Genomic DNA, 16677 nt, shown 5'->3' on the forward strand with positions numbered 1-16677 from the left:
AGTAATTTATACGTATGGGCAATTATGATGTTTACGGCCTCTGAAAAGAAAGCAAAGAGTAAATGCTGGCCTATTTAGGCAGTCTGGCTTGCCAGGAATAACACAATGTAGGTAGGGAACTATGCAGCCTGGAAAACCCTGACCACGACTGGAGGGAACAAGATGTGGGTCTCTGCCCAAGAGAGGTGACAGCTGAGGAACAGGGAGCCTAAAAGCGGGTGCCCTTGCTGGAGCCCATAGGGGAATACAAGGTTGACCTGACCTGCAACAGTAACATCCAGCTAGGTCTATCCTGCTACAACAACCTTGGACAATATGAAAGAAAGTTGAGGTGAGAGAGGAGATACCCACATCTGCCAACAGACCTCTGAAGTATCATTGGGCTTACCTAATACACAGACTCCAAGACTGCTGCAATTTGATCTTTGCTGTCTGAAACCACTCCTTCAGAAAGGACAGTGATTTTAACACCTACATAGCCTGTCACAGACAATGGGTCAGAGGCTTGGCATCAGGACAGATACAGGCCCAAGAATTCGAAGGGTTAATTAGACAGTCAAAAGGTAAGCTCAGAAAGGTTCTGGGAAGGATGAATAGGAACTCAGAAGTCATTCCGTGCCCTCTACTTGAGGGAGGGCAAGTTTGGGATGCTAACAAGAAGCTTCCATTCTCCTGGGCAATGACTACAAATTCTGTAAACACTATTTGTTTCTTGTACCTGTTCAAGTAACGTAAGAAAATCCATCAAGCTAGACTTGGAGAACTTGGACTCATATAGTAGGAGGAGATAGTCTTACTCATACCACAATTTCAACAACTTACTTTTTTTTTTGATACATTACAGTCCTCAGTTGAATGTAATTTGTTTATCAAGGCGCTAACATCAGTTTTTCATATTAGATTTTGTTTCCTGAAAGCTATGTACTTAGGTTTCCAAGATTTTTAGATTTTTTTTTTTTAAAAGAACAGTAGTTTAGGGTATTCCTGAATTACATGGCTACCAACCTATATTCAGGGTATTTACCGCCCTCAAATCCAGGACTTGCTGTATTTTGTCTTGGATCAATAACAAACAAACTTATAGACTAAGGGACCAATACCAAATAGCAGGTCAGATCTCAGAAAATGTCAGAGCTAGAAATGAATGAGGTATATTATTAAAAAATTAATTCAGGTTTTAAATTAGTTTTCCAGTAGTATGCAGCATTCATAGCCTGGCCTCGTCACCCAACACTGAATCTTGAATCGTTTACCCCAATGTAAAACTGGAGTCACTTCACACAATTTACTTTACTCTGTATTTACAATGGTATAACAGGAAAGAATTTGGCCATTTGGGGGGAAAAGGCATTTCTTCCAATTTTACTTCCCCAAATCCAATTTAAATGTATCATGACTTCAGCAACCATTGTCCAGAGAACTACTAATGCAATTTTATACCATCAAAAAGCACACAGCCCATCTTTTAAATGGCATAAAACATTTATCTCAAACTAGTAGCTAAAGTAGCAGCAGCTAGAGTCATAACACAACTGAAGTGAGGAAAAGTGAGATAGTAATCAGAAGTGATTTCAAGGTCCTGTATTTCATTAATAGCAGGGTTACAGGATTTGTAAACTTTTCCAGTAAGTGGTCCTGAACCATTTGTTAGAAAGGAAATGTGACTGTTCCCTTACAGAATATACCTGAACGTGTGACCATTTTGTCGTCCATTTTAAAGTACAGTAGAACCTCAGAGTTACGAACATCTCAGAAATGGAGGTTGTTCACAACTCTGAACAAAACGTTATGGTTGTTCTTTTAAAAGTTTACAACTGAATATTGACTTAATGCAGCTTTGAAACTTTCCTATGCAGAAGCAATATGCTGCTTTCCCTTTATTTTTTTTTTAGTAGTTTACATTTAACGTAGTACTGTGCTGTATTTGGGTTTTTTTGGTTTTCTGGTTTGGGTCTCTGCTGCTGCCTGATTGCATCCTTCAGTTCCAAATGAGGTGTCTGGTTAACTGATCAGTTCGTAACTCTGATATTCGTAAGTCTGAGGTTCTACTGTAATTCCCTCTGATCCATTTAGAACAAAGCTTTTAAATACTCTAACATCAGGTTTTGCAGAGTTCATTTAAAATCTCTGTATATGTCCTTCCCACATATTCTTGCTAAGCCTGACTACCAGAGCTTTATGAACAGGTTTCATGCAATTAAATTCTGCAATTGTTCCCTGATTATTAGAGCTGTGGTCAAACTTTAAGCCTTTTCTCTAACTTCCTCTTTCATTCATTGTTTGTCTTCATACAATAACTACTAGTGCCAAAGTCTAGGGCAGCTGAAAAGGTTTTTTTTTATGTTCATATTCACTTCTACTTGTTAGAAGAAAAGTCAGCCAACCGCTCCTTCCCAAGAATGTGAGCACTCCTCCTGTAGATGGCTTGACCTAAAAAAAAAAATCTAATTATGTGTCCTTCTTGAAGTAATTCCTGAACACTCTGGGTCATAATCAGAGGTATAAATCCCATGTATAAAAATATTTTAGAATTCTTAATCTCATGGCTGCGCACTCTGCATGCAAACACCTTCCAAATAACAAAAGCTCTCACTTTTTATGCCCTATGCTGGTTCACAGCCTACAGTTTTGTACAGCTAGAAATAAAAATGCTACACAAGTACTGTTAGGATATAATGACAGGTTTCAGAGTAGCAGCCGTAAAAAGAAAAGGAGTACTTGTGGCACCTTAGAGACTAACAAATTTATTAGAGCATAAGCTTTCATGAGCTATCTGATAAAGTGAGCTGTAGCTCACGAAAGTTTATGCTCTAATGAATTTGTTAGTCTCTAAGGTACCACAAGTACTCCTTTTCTTGTTAGGATATAGATATTCAGGCCTGCCTGTAAAGGTCTATACTCTAAGAATTTAGGTGTATTCTTATCACTTAGCTAGTTACGGAGATATAAAAGAAAGAATCAAAATCACTGTCTGCCAGTGTAAAAGCCTTCTCTCACTGTGACAGTCTGAGGTCCTGTTCTTAGGCTAAGACCTTTGGCTAAGCAGGAGAAGCAGCCATAAGCTATTGGGCTGTTAGGAATACAATCCTGTCCTGATAATGCCTATCACCTCCAGAGAAAGGGAAGTGCCTAGAAAATGTAAAAGGAAACTTAGTTTGATAGCATCCTGTCTGGCAAGAACTCACTTATCGATAGCTGGGATGTGAAATCCTCATTTCTGTGTTGTTCTATCATTGTAGTCCCCATTTCCCTATTGTTTGTCTGTATAATCTCTGTCTGGTTCTGTGATTATTTCTGTCTGCTGTATAATTAATTTTGCTGCGTGTAAACTAATTAAGGTGGTGGGATATAATTTGTTAAATAATCATGTTACAATATATTAGGATTGGTTAGTCAAATTTCAGGAAAATGATTGGTTAAGGTATAGCTAAGCAGAACTCAAGTTTTACTATATAGTCTGCAGTCAGCCAGGAAGTAAGGGGGGCGATGGGAACAGGGAATGGGGGTGGGGAAATTGGAATCATGTTTTGCTAAGGGGGGGAATGGGAACAGGGACACAGGTAAGGCTCTGTGGTGTCAGAGCTGGGAAGGAGGACACTGTGGTAGGAAACTGGAATCGTGCTTGCTTGAAGTTCACCCCAATAAACATTGAATTTTTTGCAAAATTTGGACTTTGGGTATTGTTGCTCTCTGTTCATGCGAGAAGGACCAGGGAAGTAAGCGGGTGAAGGAATAAGCCCCCTAACAAGTATGGAAACATAACGTGTTTAACAACTCTCTCAAATATGAGCCCCTGTACAAGTCTGAACACAAACACTATCTTCTTTGATAAAACGAATGGGGATGTGAGGCAGGTACAAATAGCCAGGATTTATACCCTTACTGTGTTGCTTTTTAGTTCATCATTACATATTTGTAGAGGTCACAGACTTCACAGGAAGAATCATCTTTATACACTTAAAATCAGGTGAGTTTTTATATTGAATTGTTGTGGAGAAAAAGATCAGATCAGTGTGTTTCTCAAACATATATGTACAATGTATATGCCCAACAAGCAAAACCATTTAGCCTCTGAACAACACATGAAGTCATAGATGTAAGCTACAGGTATGATAATACATTCTTAAAGCACTATTTAGCTACATAGTCTAGCTACTATTCCCTCTCCACCAATTATAGAGATGATCACTATTAACACTATTTTTCCTAAACACTAAAAAACAATGTCACTGCTGGTTATGATTTAACACGAGATTACTGCAGATTATGGTTTGAAGCTCTGAGCATTTCATAATATCCATTGCTCGTTTGTATGCAGGCATTCCAAACCTTCAGGCTCAACAGTACAATGACAACTGCAGTAGCCAATTCCTTGTGCACTTTCAAATCTCACTGTATGCCAGAGAAATTTTGGGTGCACAAGGAATGCGTCAGACTAACAACTGAAAGATGGAAAGGAATTTTTGCTAACAGGGCAGACTGCTAAGGATCTGACCTTGTGAGTTTTTGAGCACTTCCTGAAAAATGCAAGCATCTTCAAGGGATACAGGATAAATTAAAACCCACATGATTAAGTGGTTGCTGTAATTTTAATTGTACTGGATACTGGAGCCTGATTGTAAGAACTGATGCCTCTGCACCTGACATGGGTCAAAAAGTTGCATGTGTGCATGTGAGAGAGAGAGAGAGAGAAAATGGCTTTAAGTCAATCCTGAGGGCACTGGGCTGGTTCCAGGGGGCAACATGGAATAGCATCAGATCTGCTCTAAACTGTGCCAATTGGTAACATACACAATTGGATCTCCTGGATGTGTCAGCTCTGAAATCATGTTTTCTTCCCCAGCCAAACTGGGGAGGAAGGAAAAATAAAGAAATGTTGATGAGGAACTACTATGTTGACCCAACGTCACATGGACATTCACCCAGTTCAGTAGCCAGTTAAGCCAGAGAGGTGCAAAACTGATGGAGGAGAGGCCAATTTTGGCCCTAGATAACTGCAGTCTTAAGGCCCGATCTTGTGAGGTGCTGAGCTCTCACTCAGAAGTGCAAGCAACCTCCTCTCCTATTGATATACACTGCACACTCTTACCATTGTATCCTGGCACTGGTTTTCCTGCCTGTCCTGGTGGAGGAGTTGTTGAGTTTCCCAAACCAATGCAGGAAGCAGTAATTGCAGACCCAGTTTCTGTTATGTAATAGAAGGAAAATTTGTCAGTTAAGGCTTGTACTTAGTGACATTAAGTACTTAGTGGTGCCAAGCTTTGTTTCTAGTTCAGCACATCAAAAATACATTCCCAGATGAGCAATGAAAGAAAGATTCATATAGAATATGGAATGAATGCAAATTTTCACCACAGAAATCAGAGTGTACCAAAAGGCCACGTTTCCATTCAATAACAGATAATGAAAAAAAAAATCTGTATTGCACTAAGAAAAAAGGAACTTGGAGCTTATTCTGCTGTGGACCTAGGAGAGTCAGAGAACAATAAATTACATTTGCAAGAAACCTATAGACGATAGGACTGCTACATAAGATTATTTTATATATGTATTTTAAGAGTTGTCCCATCAACCAGAATCAAGAGGAACAATCTCTAGAAAACACACCAGCCTTGTCTTATTATTATTCTTCCTCTCTGTTTAGACTGTCCTAGTGCTTTCTGTGTAAGGTGGTTGCACGTAGCTTTAGTAGGCCAAGCTGACCACACACACCGGCATTCCTCCATTTCACTCCATGAGCTCCCAGGGTGCCATCCTCCCATCCCCCTTTATTTCAGGGATCCCCTGTAACTTACCCACCCACTCCCTCATGCCTGGGGCTCTATGTGTCCCTATCCCTCCCTCCCCTCCATGCAAATGGCTCTGTGAGCCCTCCACCCATTTCCCCTCATGGCAGGGACTCTGTGTACACCCTCATTTCCCCTATACCAGGGTCCCCCAAATTACCTCCCACCATGGATTCGGTTTCATTCCCTCCCTTATATCAGTATTCTTCCATTCCAAGAGCTCCCATCCCTCATTTCCTTTTCCTCATCATTTTTATTTCCATCTTTGAGATAAGTAATTCAGGGTGTCAACATGTTAAACTACTGGAAGGATGAGCAGAAATGAGATGGGATGGGATATTGTTATACTGGAAGATATTAATGGGTGCCTTCAACCAGTTTGATTTACAGACAATTGCAGAGAAAGTGGAAGCTGCTGTTGTCCTAAACAGATGGCAGGGGCTCTATGTTCCCCATTTTCCTCCTTTCAGTTTTCCAATTTCCCTTGTATATCAGTACACTGATGCCTAGAATATTCCCTGGAATTGGTCAGATTTTGTATTTAAAATTTATGGTGTTACATACAGACAGAGGAATGCAGTTTTGCAAGCCTTCACAAGGTCAACAGAATTCTATTTTGGGGCTGAGAAATTCTATCCCTTGAGATGCTCAGAAAGCAGACAAATGCAATATTTCCCAATTTCATAATGCTGGGCAGGAAGACCAGAGAGTAGTCTCTGTTATGAAGCAATGGATCACTACTTTATCTGGAACTACTGCAAATAGTTCAGGAATATCTATTTTATAACTCCTGGGGTTCTCATGGAGATACCAGTTTGGGAACTATTTGCAGCTACACAGTGAAGAGGAAAGGAAAAATAAAGTAATATAAAGAACGCCGTAGTAGTAGTATAAAGTAAGTATGACTGTGCTGCAGTCATGAAGTTCTAGATTAAAGCTAGCTCAGTTACATTCACACAAGTTGCAATCAAATCCCATGTTTCAATGTAGACGTACCTTAAGTTTCTGAAGTTACTAGAAAGAAACTTCCTGGGAGTGCTGCGAGCAGGGGAGTCATTCATTCAGTATTGCCAGCCCCAAGCATTCAACAAATCATGAGTCAAACCCCCAAAAACATGAGATTTGACAAGCAACACACTGAGGTGTTTTTTCTTTTTTACTTGCTTTCTGGCTTGTGAATCTTTAGTGCTCAGATATTCAAGCTTATCTCCACACCCAGGATGGCTAGGAATTTACTTTCACTAAAATGAAAGCTGAGGTTCTGATGTGCTCATATAACTCCAGGGTCTGTGAGGAGGGTTAATGAAAATAATTACAATATTCACAATAAAACTGTGAGGGTTGTCTGTGTTTATAGGAGTATTGCTCTACAGCAGCCTTACTTCCTTCTGGAAGGAAGCTAAGTCTGTATTCTTGCTACAGAGGCTTTTCATGTTGGCAGATTCTTACAAGAGTTAACCAGTCAGTGGTGACAATACAGAAAATTTAATAGGGTCCTTATTCAGTCTACTGGCTTTACCAAGTACGCAGGGCCCAAAATGGGCTGGTGTGTAGTAGTTTTGGCCAGTGACACTGATGGCCTTACTGGAATTTCAACTCATCCATTTTTCAAGCTAAGCAAGCCAGTGCAGAACCAGACATGGCCCTTGAACTTGCCTAGCCACAGAAGCATGCCAAGTTACGAAAACAATCCCACCTTAAGGTAGCCGGTCTCAGACGCTGGCTGCAGGAGGCAGATAAGAGCTACGCTTAGAAGAGCCACAGAGGTCACAGATAGAACAGGGGAAAGGCAGTGGACGCAGCTGCTGGCAGCTTGAACTGGAACCTCAGGGATCTCCAGTGGGAGGAGGCTGAAACTGGCCTGACCAGGAGCCTTGAGGGTTAAAGGGAAAGTAGAAAAGAGAAAAACAAATGGAGACAACTAACTGAGGGAGAAGAGATTGGGAGAAAGTAAGACTGAGGGTTGCACCTAGGCTGAGAGAAAATCTGTGTGGGGGCGGGGCAGGCACAGATTCACAGTAGACAACAGAAAGGGGGGAGAAAATGGTTCAGAGTTATAATGACAAAAGGAGGAAAGAAAGAGTAGAATAAATGATGTGTGAAAACTAGAAAAAACAATAAGGATACAGTTTCACAGTAACAGCCGTGTTAGTCTGTATTCGCCAAAAGAAAAGGAGGACTTGTGGCACCTTAGAGACTAACCAATTTATTTGAGCATAAGCTTTCGTGAGCTACAGCTCACTTCATCGGATGCATACTGTGGAAAATGAAGTGAAGTGAGCTGTAGCTCACGAAAGCTTATGCTCAAATAAATTGGCTAGTCTCTAAGGTGCCACAAGTACTCCTTTTCTTTTTAAGGATACAGTGTTGCTGTACCTCTGAGCCATAGATTAGATAAAAAAGTGAGGGTTATGGCAAAGATTAATAACATCACAATATGGGCCTATTTCCTTCAGAGAGAGAGAGAGAGAGAGAGACTCTTATTTTGCACGCAGAAAAAGGGCAAGGGGTTCCTGCTTCCCTATGATGTAAAAGAAAGGAGCCGCGTCCCATTTACCAACACGTGTGAGGATATTTGCCAGGGTTCTCTTGTAGTAGAAGCAGGGAGGCAGTAGCAGAACGTAACGGAGCTACAGAAACAGAAACCCTGAAAGATGTTATTCAGCAGGTTTGAAACTGAATTTTCCCCAAAACACTGATATCGGGCTATTATGGACCCTGACCTTTTCTTCCCCATTCATTCTTTTTAAACAGAATGAAGTTATATTGAAAATGAAGGGCAGATACACTTAAATACACCAAATTTCTACATAGTCTGCATTTCCATGGGGTGGGGGGGGGAAGGAATCAGAAAGCAAGGGGGAGGGGAGAATCTTCCAGCTGATTGCAGGAGTTGCAGGGAGGAGGCTGCCAAACCTACTGCAACAGGTCTGTTGAGAAAGGACTGGTCTACACTACTAAATTATGCCAGCATAACCATGTCATGTAGGAGTGTGAAAAAATTCACACCTTCTAGGCCAGTAGTGGGCCTGCGGACAGTCAATGTAAACAAAAAGAAAAGGAGGACTTGTGGCACCTTAGAGACTAACCAATTTATTTGAGCATGAGCTGTAGCTCACGAAAGCTTATGCTCAAATAAATTGGTTAGTCTCTCAGGTGCCACAAGTACTCCTGTTCTTTTTGCGAATACAGACTAACATGGCTGCTACTTTGAAACCTGTCAATGAAAACACTGTCTCGCAGCCCGCCAGCAGATTACCCTGATGGGCCACAGGTTGCCCGCCACTACTGTAGGCAGTCTAGCTATGCCAGCAGAATGGAGTAGTGTAGAGGCAACTAGGCCGACCGAAGAGCCTGTCTGTTAGCTTAGCTAAAATCATTCAGGGTTGATGTGCTACTACTGCAGCGGCAGAACTCCTTCAGTCAGCACGAGCACTGTCTACACTAGCAGTCTATGCCAGCATAGCTTTACTGAAATAGACTCTTGCAGTACAGACATGGCCAAAAGTGGTATGTGGCTTTGGCTTTGAGATCAGAGCTGAGAAGAGGAAATCATAGGCCACAGTCAGTCTCCTTTCAGATGACCTGGACTGATCATTTGTTTGTGGACATCACTTGTCAGTGTATTTAAAATTTAAACTTCTGACAAGCTGATGCCCAACTACCTGCTGCTGCAGTAGGTGGTACTGAGGAAAGAGCTCCCCTTCCAAACACCACTCTTCAGCCTGTTAACATTCTCCCTGTGAGGTCCTCCAGCTTATCCTCTCTGCTTCAGTATACTCCGAACAACTGCTACTGTATACAGTTCCTTTCTCTTGTGCCTCCTGTTCCCTTAGATGAGGTCACATTCACTGCTGAGGAGTCAGGTGCAACTCCATTAACTTCATCTTAGACCAGTGATGGATATAGGCCCAGGCACCAAACAAATGTGGGGGGGGGGGGGAGATGACACAGGAGGGAAGTAGGAGGATAGCCATAGGCAGGTAGGAACTTAGGGCTGGGAAATCCAGGGCCCCAGACAGTATCCCACCCTTATAACACAACAGCCATCACAAATCTCCTCTTAGGGCAACCTGGGCCTCCTCCATTCCCCTACATCTTCAGGAAACCTGGGGTTTGTTCCAGAAGAGAGGATTCAGCATTTACCCACCTAAGCAAAGGACTTTGTGGGAGTCAGATTAGCTCTGCTGACATCCCAATGCAGCCAAGAGAGCCACAAACATAATGACCCCTGCTATGATAATGGTGGAAAACCTCCCCACACCCATGTTGGATTCCCAAATCAGGGAGGACATGTAGGACTGGTCTAGGTTGCAGGAAGAATATACTCAGTGTCAGGTCTGGGACTGGGAAGCGGGGAAGAGTCTGGTCATGGAGATTCTGGAAAATTCTTGATTTTAGAACTTATTTTGTCTTTATTCTACTCCTAGAAGTTGGCATGAGACTGCTAAACTCAGTTCACATGGGCTGCAAAGTAGCTGTATCACTGAAAATTGTTACGGTACCTATCAACCTAAGCCACATTTGAACTTGTAACAATCAGACATCGCCAAAAGGCTGAATGTCTCATCATGAGTTTCATGAAACCATCCAATACATGACTTTATCGCTGTTTTAATGCAATGTTCTGGATGTGACAGTCTGTAACTCAGCAAACCAATTTATATTTCTTACTCACAACACTGTCAAGTACAGAAATATTAATAAATTCTATCATTAGTATCATTGTAGACAGCAGTTTGTGAACTCCAGCCAATTTCTGTTTATACACAAGTTGACAGGAATAGGGAATGCCTTTGACAAGGCAAATTACTACAGCTGCAAAGCAATGATTCTGTCAAAAAAATGGAATGAGCATAGAACATTACAGTAACCTAATCCACAGATATGATTAGTGTGCACTAGGAACTGACATAAATTTGTCACTGCAGTCCTCCTGTTCAAAGGTCTTGGAGAGAGGGGAGATTTGTGAAGTCTTCAAGGATAAGTTAGGATCCACTTGGTGCTTTTTATGCACTATCTACAGAACTAACAATGTGAACTAAAACTGAACCATGCTATTATATTGATTTATATTTCTGCACTTACTTGCTACACAATAAAAAATATAAAAAGACTGAGCTGTGTTCCATCTCTTCTAAATAAGGAATATATATTTCTAATACAGAAAATATGCAATTTCAGTAGCAGCTACTTTGTGATACTGTCTTGATAGTTACAACCATGAATGTAACATTTTTAGTATCTACCCTATCATAGAGTCAAATGCTGGTCCCTGATGTGCATACATGGTTCACATGAGACAGTGGGAACCTAACAAACAGCCCTGTATCTTGGCCCAATTAGCCCTGTATCCTGTCTTTCAACAGTGGCCAGTTCCAAAGGGAATGAAGACAACAGCAAGTTTGCACATGACACTAAACTGGGAGGAGAGGTAGATAAGCTGGAGGGTAGGGATAGGATACAGAGGGACCTAGACAGATTAGAGGATTGGGCCGAAACAAATCTGATGAGGTTCAACAAGGACAAGTGCAGAGTCCTGCACTTAGGATGGAAGAATCCCATGCACTGCTACAGACTAGGGACCGAATGGCTAGGCAGCAGTTCTGCAGAAAAGGACCTACGGGTTACAGTGGACGAGAAGCTGGATATGAGTCAACAGTGTGCCCTTGTTGCCAAGAAGGCCAATGGCATTTGGGGCTGTATAAGTAGGGACATTGCCAGCAGATCAAGGGACGTGATCATTCCCCTCTATTCGACATTGGTGAGGCCTCACCTGGAGTACTGTGTCCAGTTTTGGGCCCCACACTTCAAGAAGGATGTGGAAAAATTGGAAAGCGTCCAGCAGAGGGCAACAAAAATTAGGCAACTGGAATATATGATTTATGAGGAGAGGCTGAGGGAACTGGGATTGTTTAGTCTGTGGAAGAGAAGAATGAGGGGGGATTTGGTAGCTGCTTTCAACTACCTGAAAGGGGGTTCCAAAGAGGATGGATCTAGACTGTTCTCAGTGGTACCAGATGACAGAGCAAGGAATAATGGTCTCAAGTTGCAGTGCGGGAGGTTTAGATTTGATATTAGGAAAAACTTTTTCACCAGGAGGGTGGTGAAGCACTGGAATGCGTTACCTAGGGAGATGGTGGAATCTTCTTCCTTTGAGGTTTTTAAGATCAGGCTTCACAAAGCCCTGGCTGGGATGATTTAGTTGGGGATTGGTTCTGCTTTGTGCAGGGGGTTGGACTAGATGACCTCCTGAGGTCCCTTCCAACCCTGATATTCTATGATTCTAGGGCAACTATTATCCAGTCCCAGCTTCTAGAAGTCAGAGGTTTAAAAAGACAGACCATGAGGCTGTTTTCCTTGACTATCTTGGCTAATAGCCATTGATGGACCTAACCCCCATAAACCTATCTACTTTTTTGAACCCAGTTATACTTTTGGCCTTCACAACATCCCCTCGCAACTAGTTTCATGGATTGCCTGTGTATTGTGTAAAGAACTTTCTTTGTGTTTGTTTTAAACCTGCTGGCTATTAAATTAATTGGGTGACATCTGGTTCTTGTGTTATGTTAAGGGATAAACAACACGTCTGTATTCACTGTCTCGACCTCATTCATGATTATACACCCCTATAACCTCCCCCCTTAATTATATCTTTCCTAAAATGAATAGCCCCAGTCTTTTTAATCTCTCCTCATGAGGAAGCTGTTTCATACCCCTCATCATTTTTGTTATCTTTCTCTGCACCTTTTCCAATTCTAACATATCTTTTTTGAGATGGAACAACCAGATCTCCACACAGTATTCAAGGTGTGGGTGTAACATGCATTTATATAGTGATATTGCGATAGTTACAGTCTTATTATCTATCCCTTTCCTAATGGTACCTCACATTATTAGCTTTTTTGACGGCTACCGCACATTGAGATGTTTTCAGAGAATTATCCACAGTGACTCCAAGATCTCTTTCTTGAGTGGTAGCAGCTGATTTAGACCCCATCATTTTGTATGTGTAACTGAGATTATTTTTTCCAATATACATAACTTTTGTATTCATCAACATTGAATTACACCTGCCATTTTTTTGCCCTCTCACACAATTTTGTGAGATATCTTTGTCACTTCTCACAGTCAGCTTTGGACTTATCTTGACTACTGTTGTATCATTTGCAAATGTTGCTACCTCACAGTTTACCCCTTTTTCCAGAGAACTGATGAATATAGTGAATGGCACAGGTTCCAATACAGATCCTTGGGCAACCACAGTATTTACCACTTTCCACTGTTCCTTTATTCCTACTCTTTGTTTCCTTTTAACCAGTTATTGATCCATGAGAGGACTTTCCCTCTTATCCCATGATTGCCTACTTTCTTTATGGGCTTTTGGTGAGGGACCTTGTCAAAGGCTTTCTGAAAGTACACTATACCCAATGGATCACTCTTGTCCACATGCTTGCTGACATTCTTAAAGAATTCTAATACATTGGGGAGGCATGATTTCCCTTTACAAAAACTGTACTGACTCTTTCCCACCATATTGTGTTCATGTGTGTGATAATTCTGTTCTTTATTATAATTTCAACCAATTTGCCTTGTACTAAAATTAGGGTTACTGGCCTATATAATTGCCAGGATCACCTCCGTAGGCTTTAAAAAAAAACAAAAAACCATCAGTGTTACATTAGCTATCCTCATTAGCTATTAGTCATCTACTACAGAGGCTGATTTAAGTGACAGGTTACATAACACAGTTTGTAGTTCTGTAATTTCATATTTGAGTTTCTTCAGAATTCTTGAGTGAATACCATCTGGTCCTAGGGACTTATTACAGTTTAATTTATCAATCTGTTCCAAAACCAATTTTTTCACACAACGTAAAGTCAACCTGTGGAACTCCTTGCCAGAGGATGTTGTGAAGGCCAAGACTAAAACAGGGTTGAAAAAATAACTAGGTAAGTTCATGAAAGACATGTCCATCAATGGCTATTAGCCAGGATTGGCAGGGATGGTTTTTCTAGCCTCTGTTTGCCAGAAACTGGGAATGGGCGACAGGAGATGGATCACCTGTCTGTTCATTCCCTTTTGGGCACCTGGCATACTGGCGGACAGGATACTGGGCTAGACAGACCTTTGGTCTGACCCAGTATGGCCATTCTTACGTTAACCTCCTCTATTGACACTTAAATCTTGCACAGTTCCTCAGACCTGTCACCTAAAAGAATGGTTCAGGTGTGGGAATCTCCCTCACATCCTCTGCAGTGACAACCGATGCAAAGTATTCATGTAGAGCTTGTCTACACTATCACTTTTGTCAGTACAACTTATGTCACACAGGAGTGTGAAAAAACACACACCTGTACAACGTAAGTTACACCAACGGAAGCACCGGGGTGGACAGCGCTATGTCAGTGGGAGATCTTCTCCTGCCAACATAGCTACCGCTGCTCATGGAGGAGGTTTTATTATGTGAAAAGGAGAGCTCTCTCACATCGGCATAGAGAGGCTACATGAGCGACCTTACACAGCACAGCTGCAATGGTACAGCTGTGCCACTGTTAGTTCACTAGCGTAGACATGGCCTTAGCTTCCCCATAACAGTTTTGTCTTCCTTCAGTGCTCCTTTAGCACCTTGACTGCACTGTGGCCCCACTGATTGTTTGGCAGGCTTCCTGCATCTGATGCACTTTAAAAAAAAAAAAATTGCTGTTTGTATGTTTTGTTGGTTGCTCTTCAAATTCTTTTTTGACCTGCCTTATTATGCTTTTACACTTGCCAGAATTTATGTTCCTTTTCATTTTCCTCTGTTGGGTTTGGCTTCCAATTTTTAAAGGATGCCTTTCTCCCCTCTAAACACCTCTTTTACTCTGCTGTTTAGTCATAGTCGGAGTTTTTTGCAGTTTTCAAATAGTTTCCATGCAGCTTGCAGGCATTTCAGTTGTGAAAGGGGAGGGAAAATTAGGGAAACAGTAACAAAGACATACATTCATATAGGTCATCTACTAACCTGTGACTAGCCACTTTACCACCAGGAAAACAGCTAGTGAACAATTACACTTAGGAAAAGTTATTTACAGTTTGGTGCCTACCACTGTGAGAAGTTCTTCATCCCATCCTCTGCCCCTCTTCACACTGCTCAGTGGGTCAGCAAATGAAGTAAAATTTACTGGAAAAGATTCAATTTTCTGAAAGGCTAAACTCCATCCTACCATACTGAACAGGGTGTTGCCGTAAGGAAGACCAACAAGATTAAGTGCAGCAAGAGAGAAACAAACACAGAAGAATTTGGAGGAACATAACACCTTGAAAGATCCTTTTCCTGTCAGAAAGCCAGTCTGGAATTAAACACAATTTACTCATTAGACACTATTAAAGGAGGTGAGGTAAGGACATACTTTCATTCTTACCTCTGAATTTCTTTTCTATTTATGTTTCTTTGAACTGTGATAATTGTGTCAAAGGCAATTTTATATTTAATTCCAGACTATTTATGAGATTTGGTATACACAGATCAAAGGATTTTGAAAGCTGCTAGTTATATCCTTTTTTCTCCACCTATGTCCTCTTATTTATTAGATATGCAAAGTGCCAACATGGTGCTAGGTGCCAATGGTCTGCCAAAATAGGATTACATCCACTACAAAGTCAGAAAGAGTAAGCAGCAGGATTCTGACCTTATAGGAAGAGTCACCATAAATACTACATTTAAGGCAATACTCAAGTTGATTGTTCATTTGATTTTAAATCATCTTTCTGATGGAGACTCCTTTCATTAGTTTGTCGTGATCTTTTTAAAATTTCTTTAAAAAGAAATATCATAAAGGTAGGACAAAGTTTTTCCAACATACACAGAATATCCAGCAGTGAGACTAAAACCCAACCAGAAAAAGATAGCCCTTTTCCCCTTTCTGCTCTGGTATCCTGTAGTCAGTGAAAGAGAGACTGCCATACACTAAATGATTTTGTCTGAAGACAACCTGGAAAACTTTTGATAGTGAGAATTATTTGACTCTTGCCAAGTGGAGAGTCTGCATTCACCATGCTGCCCATTATTCAGAATGGATCTACTTGCCAGAGAAATAGAACAGAAATGTTGTCATCTTCAGGCTGGATTATGGCAATGCACTCTACTTTGGACTATGTTTGAAAGGCACCATGAAGTTTCAGCTATGTACAATGTGGATGACTGGCTTTTAAGTGGGTTAGGCTAAGAGGAGCACACAACTCTTGTGCTCCGCCCTGATTTCCTATCTATTTCCAGGTGCACTTCAAGGAGATGATTCTCTATAAACCAGCAAAGGAATAGGATAACTTGGTCACCTCAGTCCAGACTGTTGCAATGTACCTGCCCTAGTACTACCTTTAAAGAACCCTAGGAAGGTTCAGCTAGTGCAGAATGTGGACACATGGCATTTAAGTAGCTTAGGTTGACATGACACCAGATCTCTATGCTAAGGCTCTACCAGGGCTCCACACTGTTTTTTATCCTACCTTGAGTCTACAAAGAAAAGTGAAAAACCTTTACAGAAGCACAGCATTAGGCTCATGAACAGAAGTTTTGATCATTCCAAGTTTTTTCCCACACAAAACTGAAACTTTTAGAGTAACAGCCGTGTTAGTCTGTATTTGCAAAAAGAAAAGGAGTACTTGTGGCACCTTAGAGACTAACCAATTTATTTGAGCATGAGCGTTCGTGAGCTACAGCTCACTTCATCGGATGCATCCAATGAAGTGAGCTGTAGCTCACGAAAGCTCATGCTCAAATAAATTGGTTAGTCTCTAAGGTGCCACAAGTACTCCTTTTCTTTTTGCAAAACTGAAACTGGAATTTGACCTGCCTTCATTGGGATGAACTGTATGTGACACCTTAAAAGGCACCCGATTTATTTGCAAA

General features: G+C 41.2%; 1 protein-coding gene across 1 annotated transcript in view; it reads right to left on the minus strand.

Moving 5' to 3' along the window:
- ACSS3 (acyl-CoA synthetase short chain family member 3) overlaps window positions 1-16677 on the minus strand; it is a 130790-nt gene that overhangs the window by 24886 nt on the left and 89227 nt on the right. The window contains 1 exon segment of the mRNA XM_077807714.1: window positions 5090-5185. Within this exon segment, the coding sequence (XP_077663840.1) occupies window positions 5090-5185 (96 nt within the window).

Source organism: Eretmochelys imbricata, chromosome 1 (assembly GCF_965152235.1).
Source record: "Eretmochelys imbricata isolate rEreImb1 chromosome 1, rEreImb1.hap1, whole genome shotgun sequence".
NCBI classification, from domain to species: domain Eukaryota; kingdom Metazoa; phylum Chordata; order Testudines; family Cheloniidae; genus Eretmochelys; species Eretmochelys imbricata.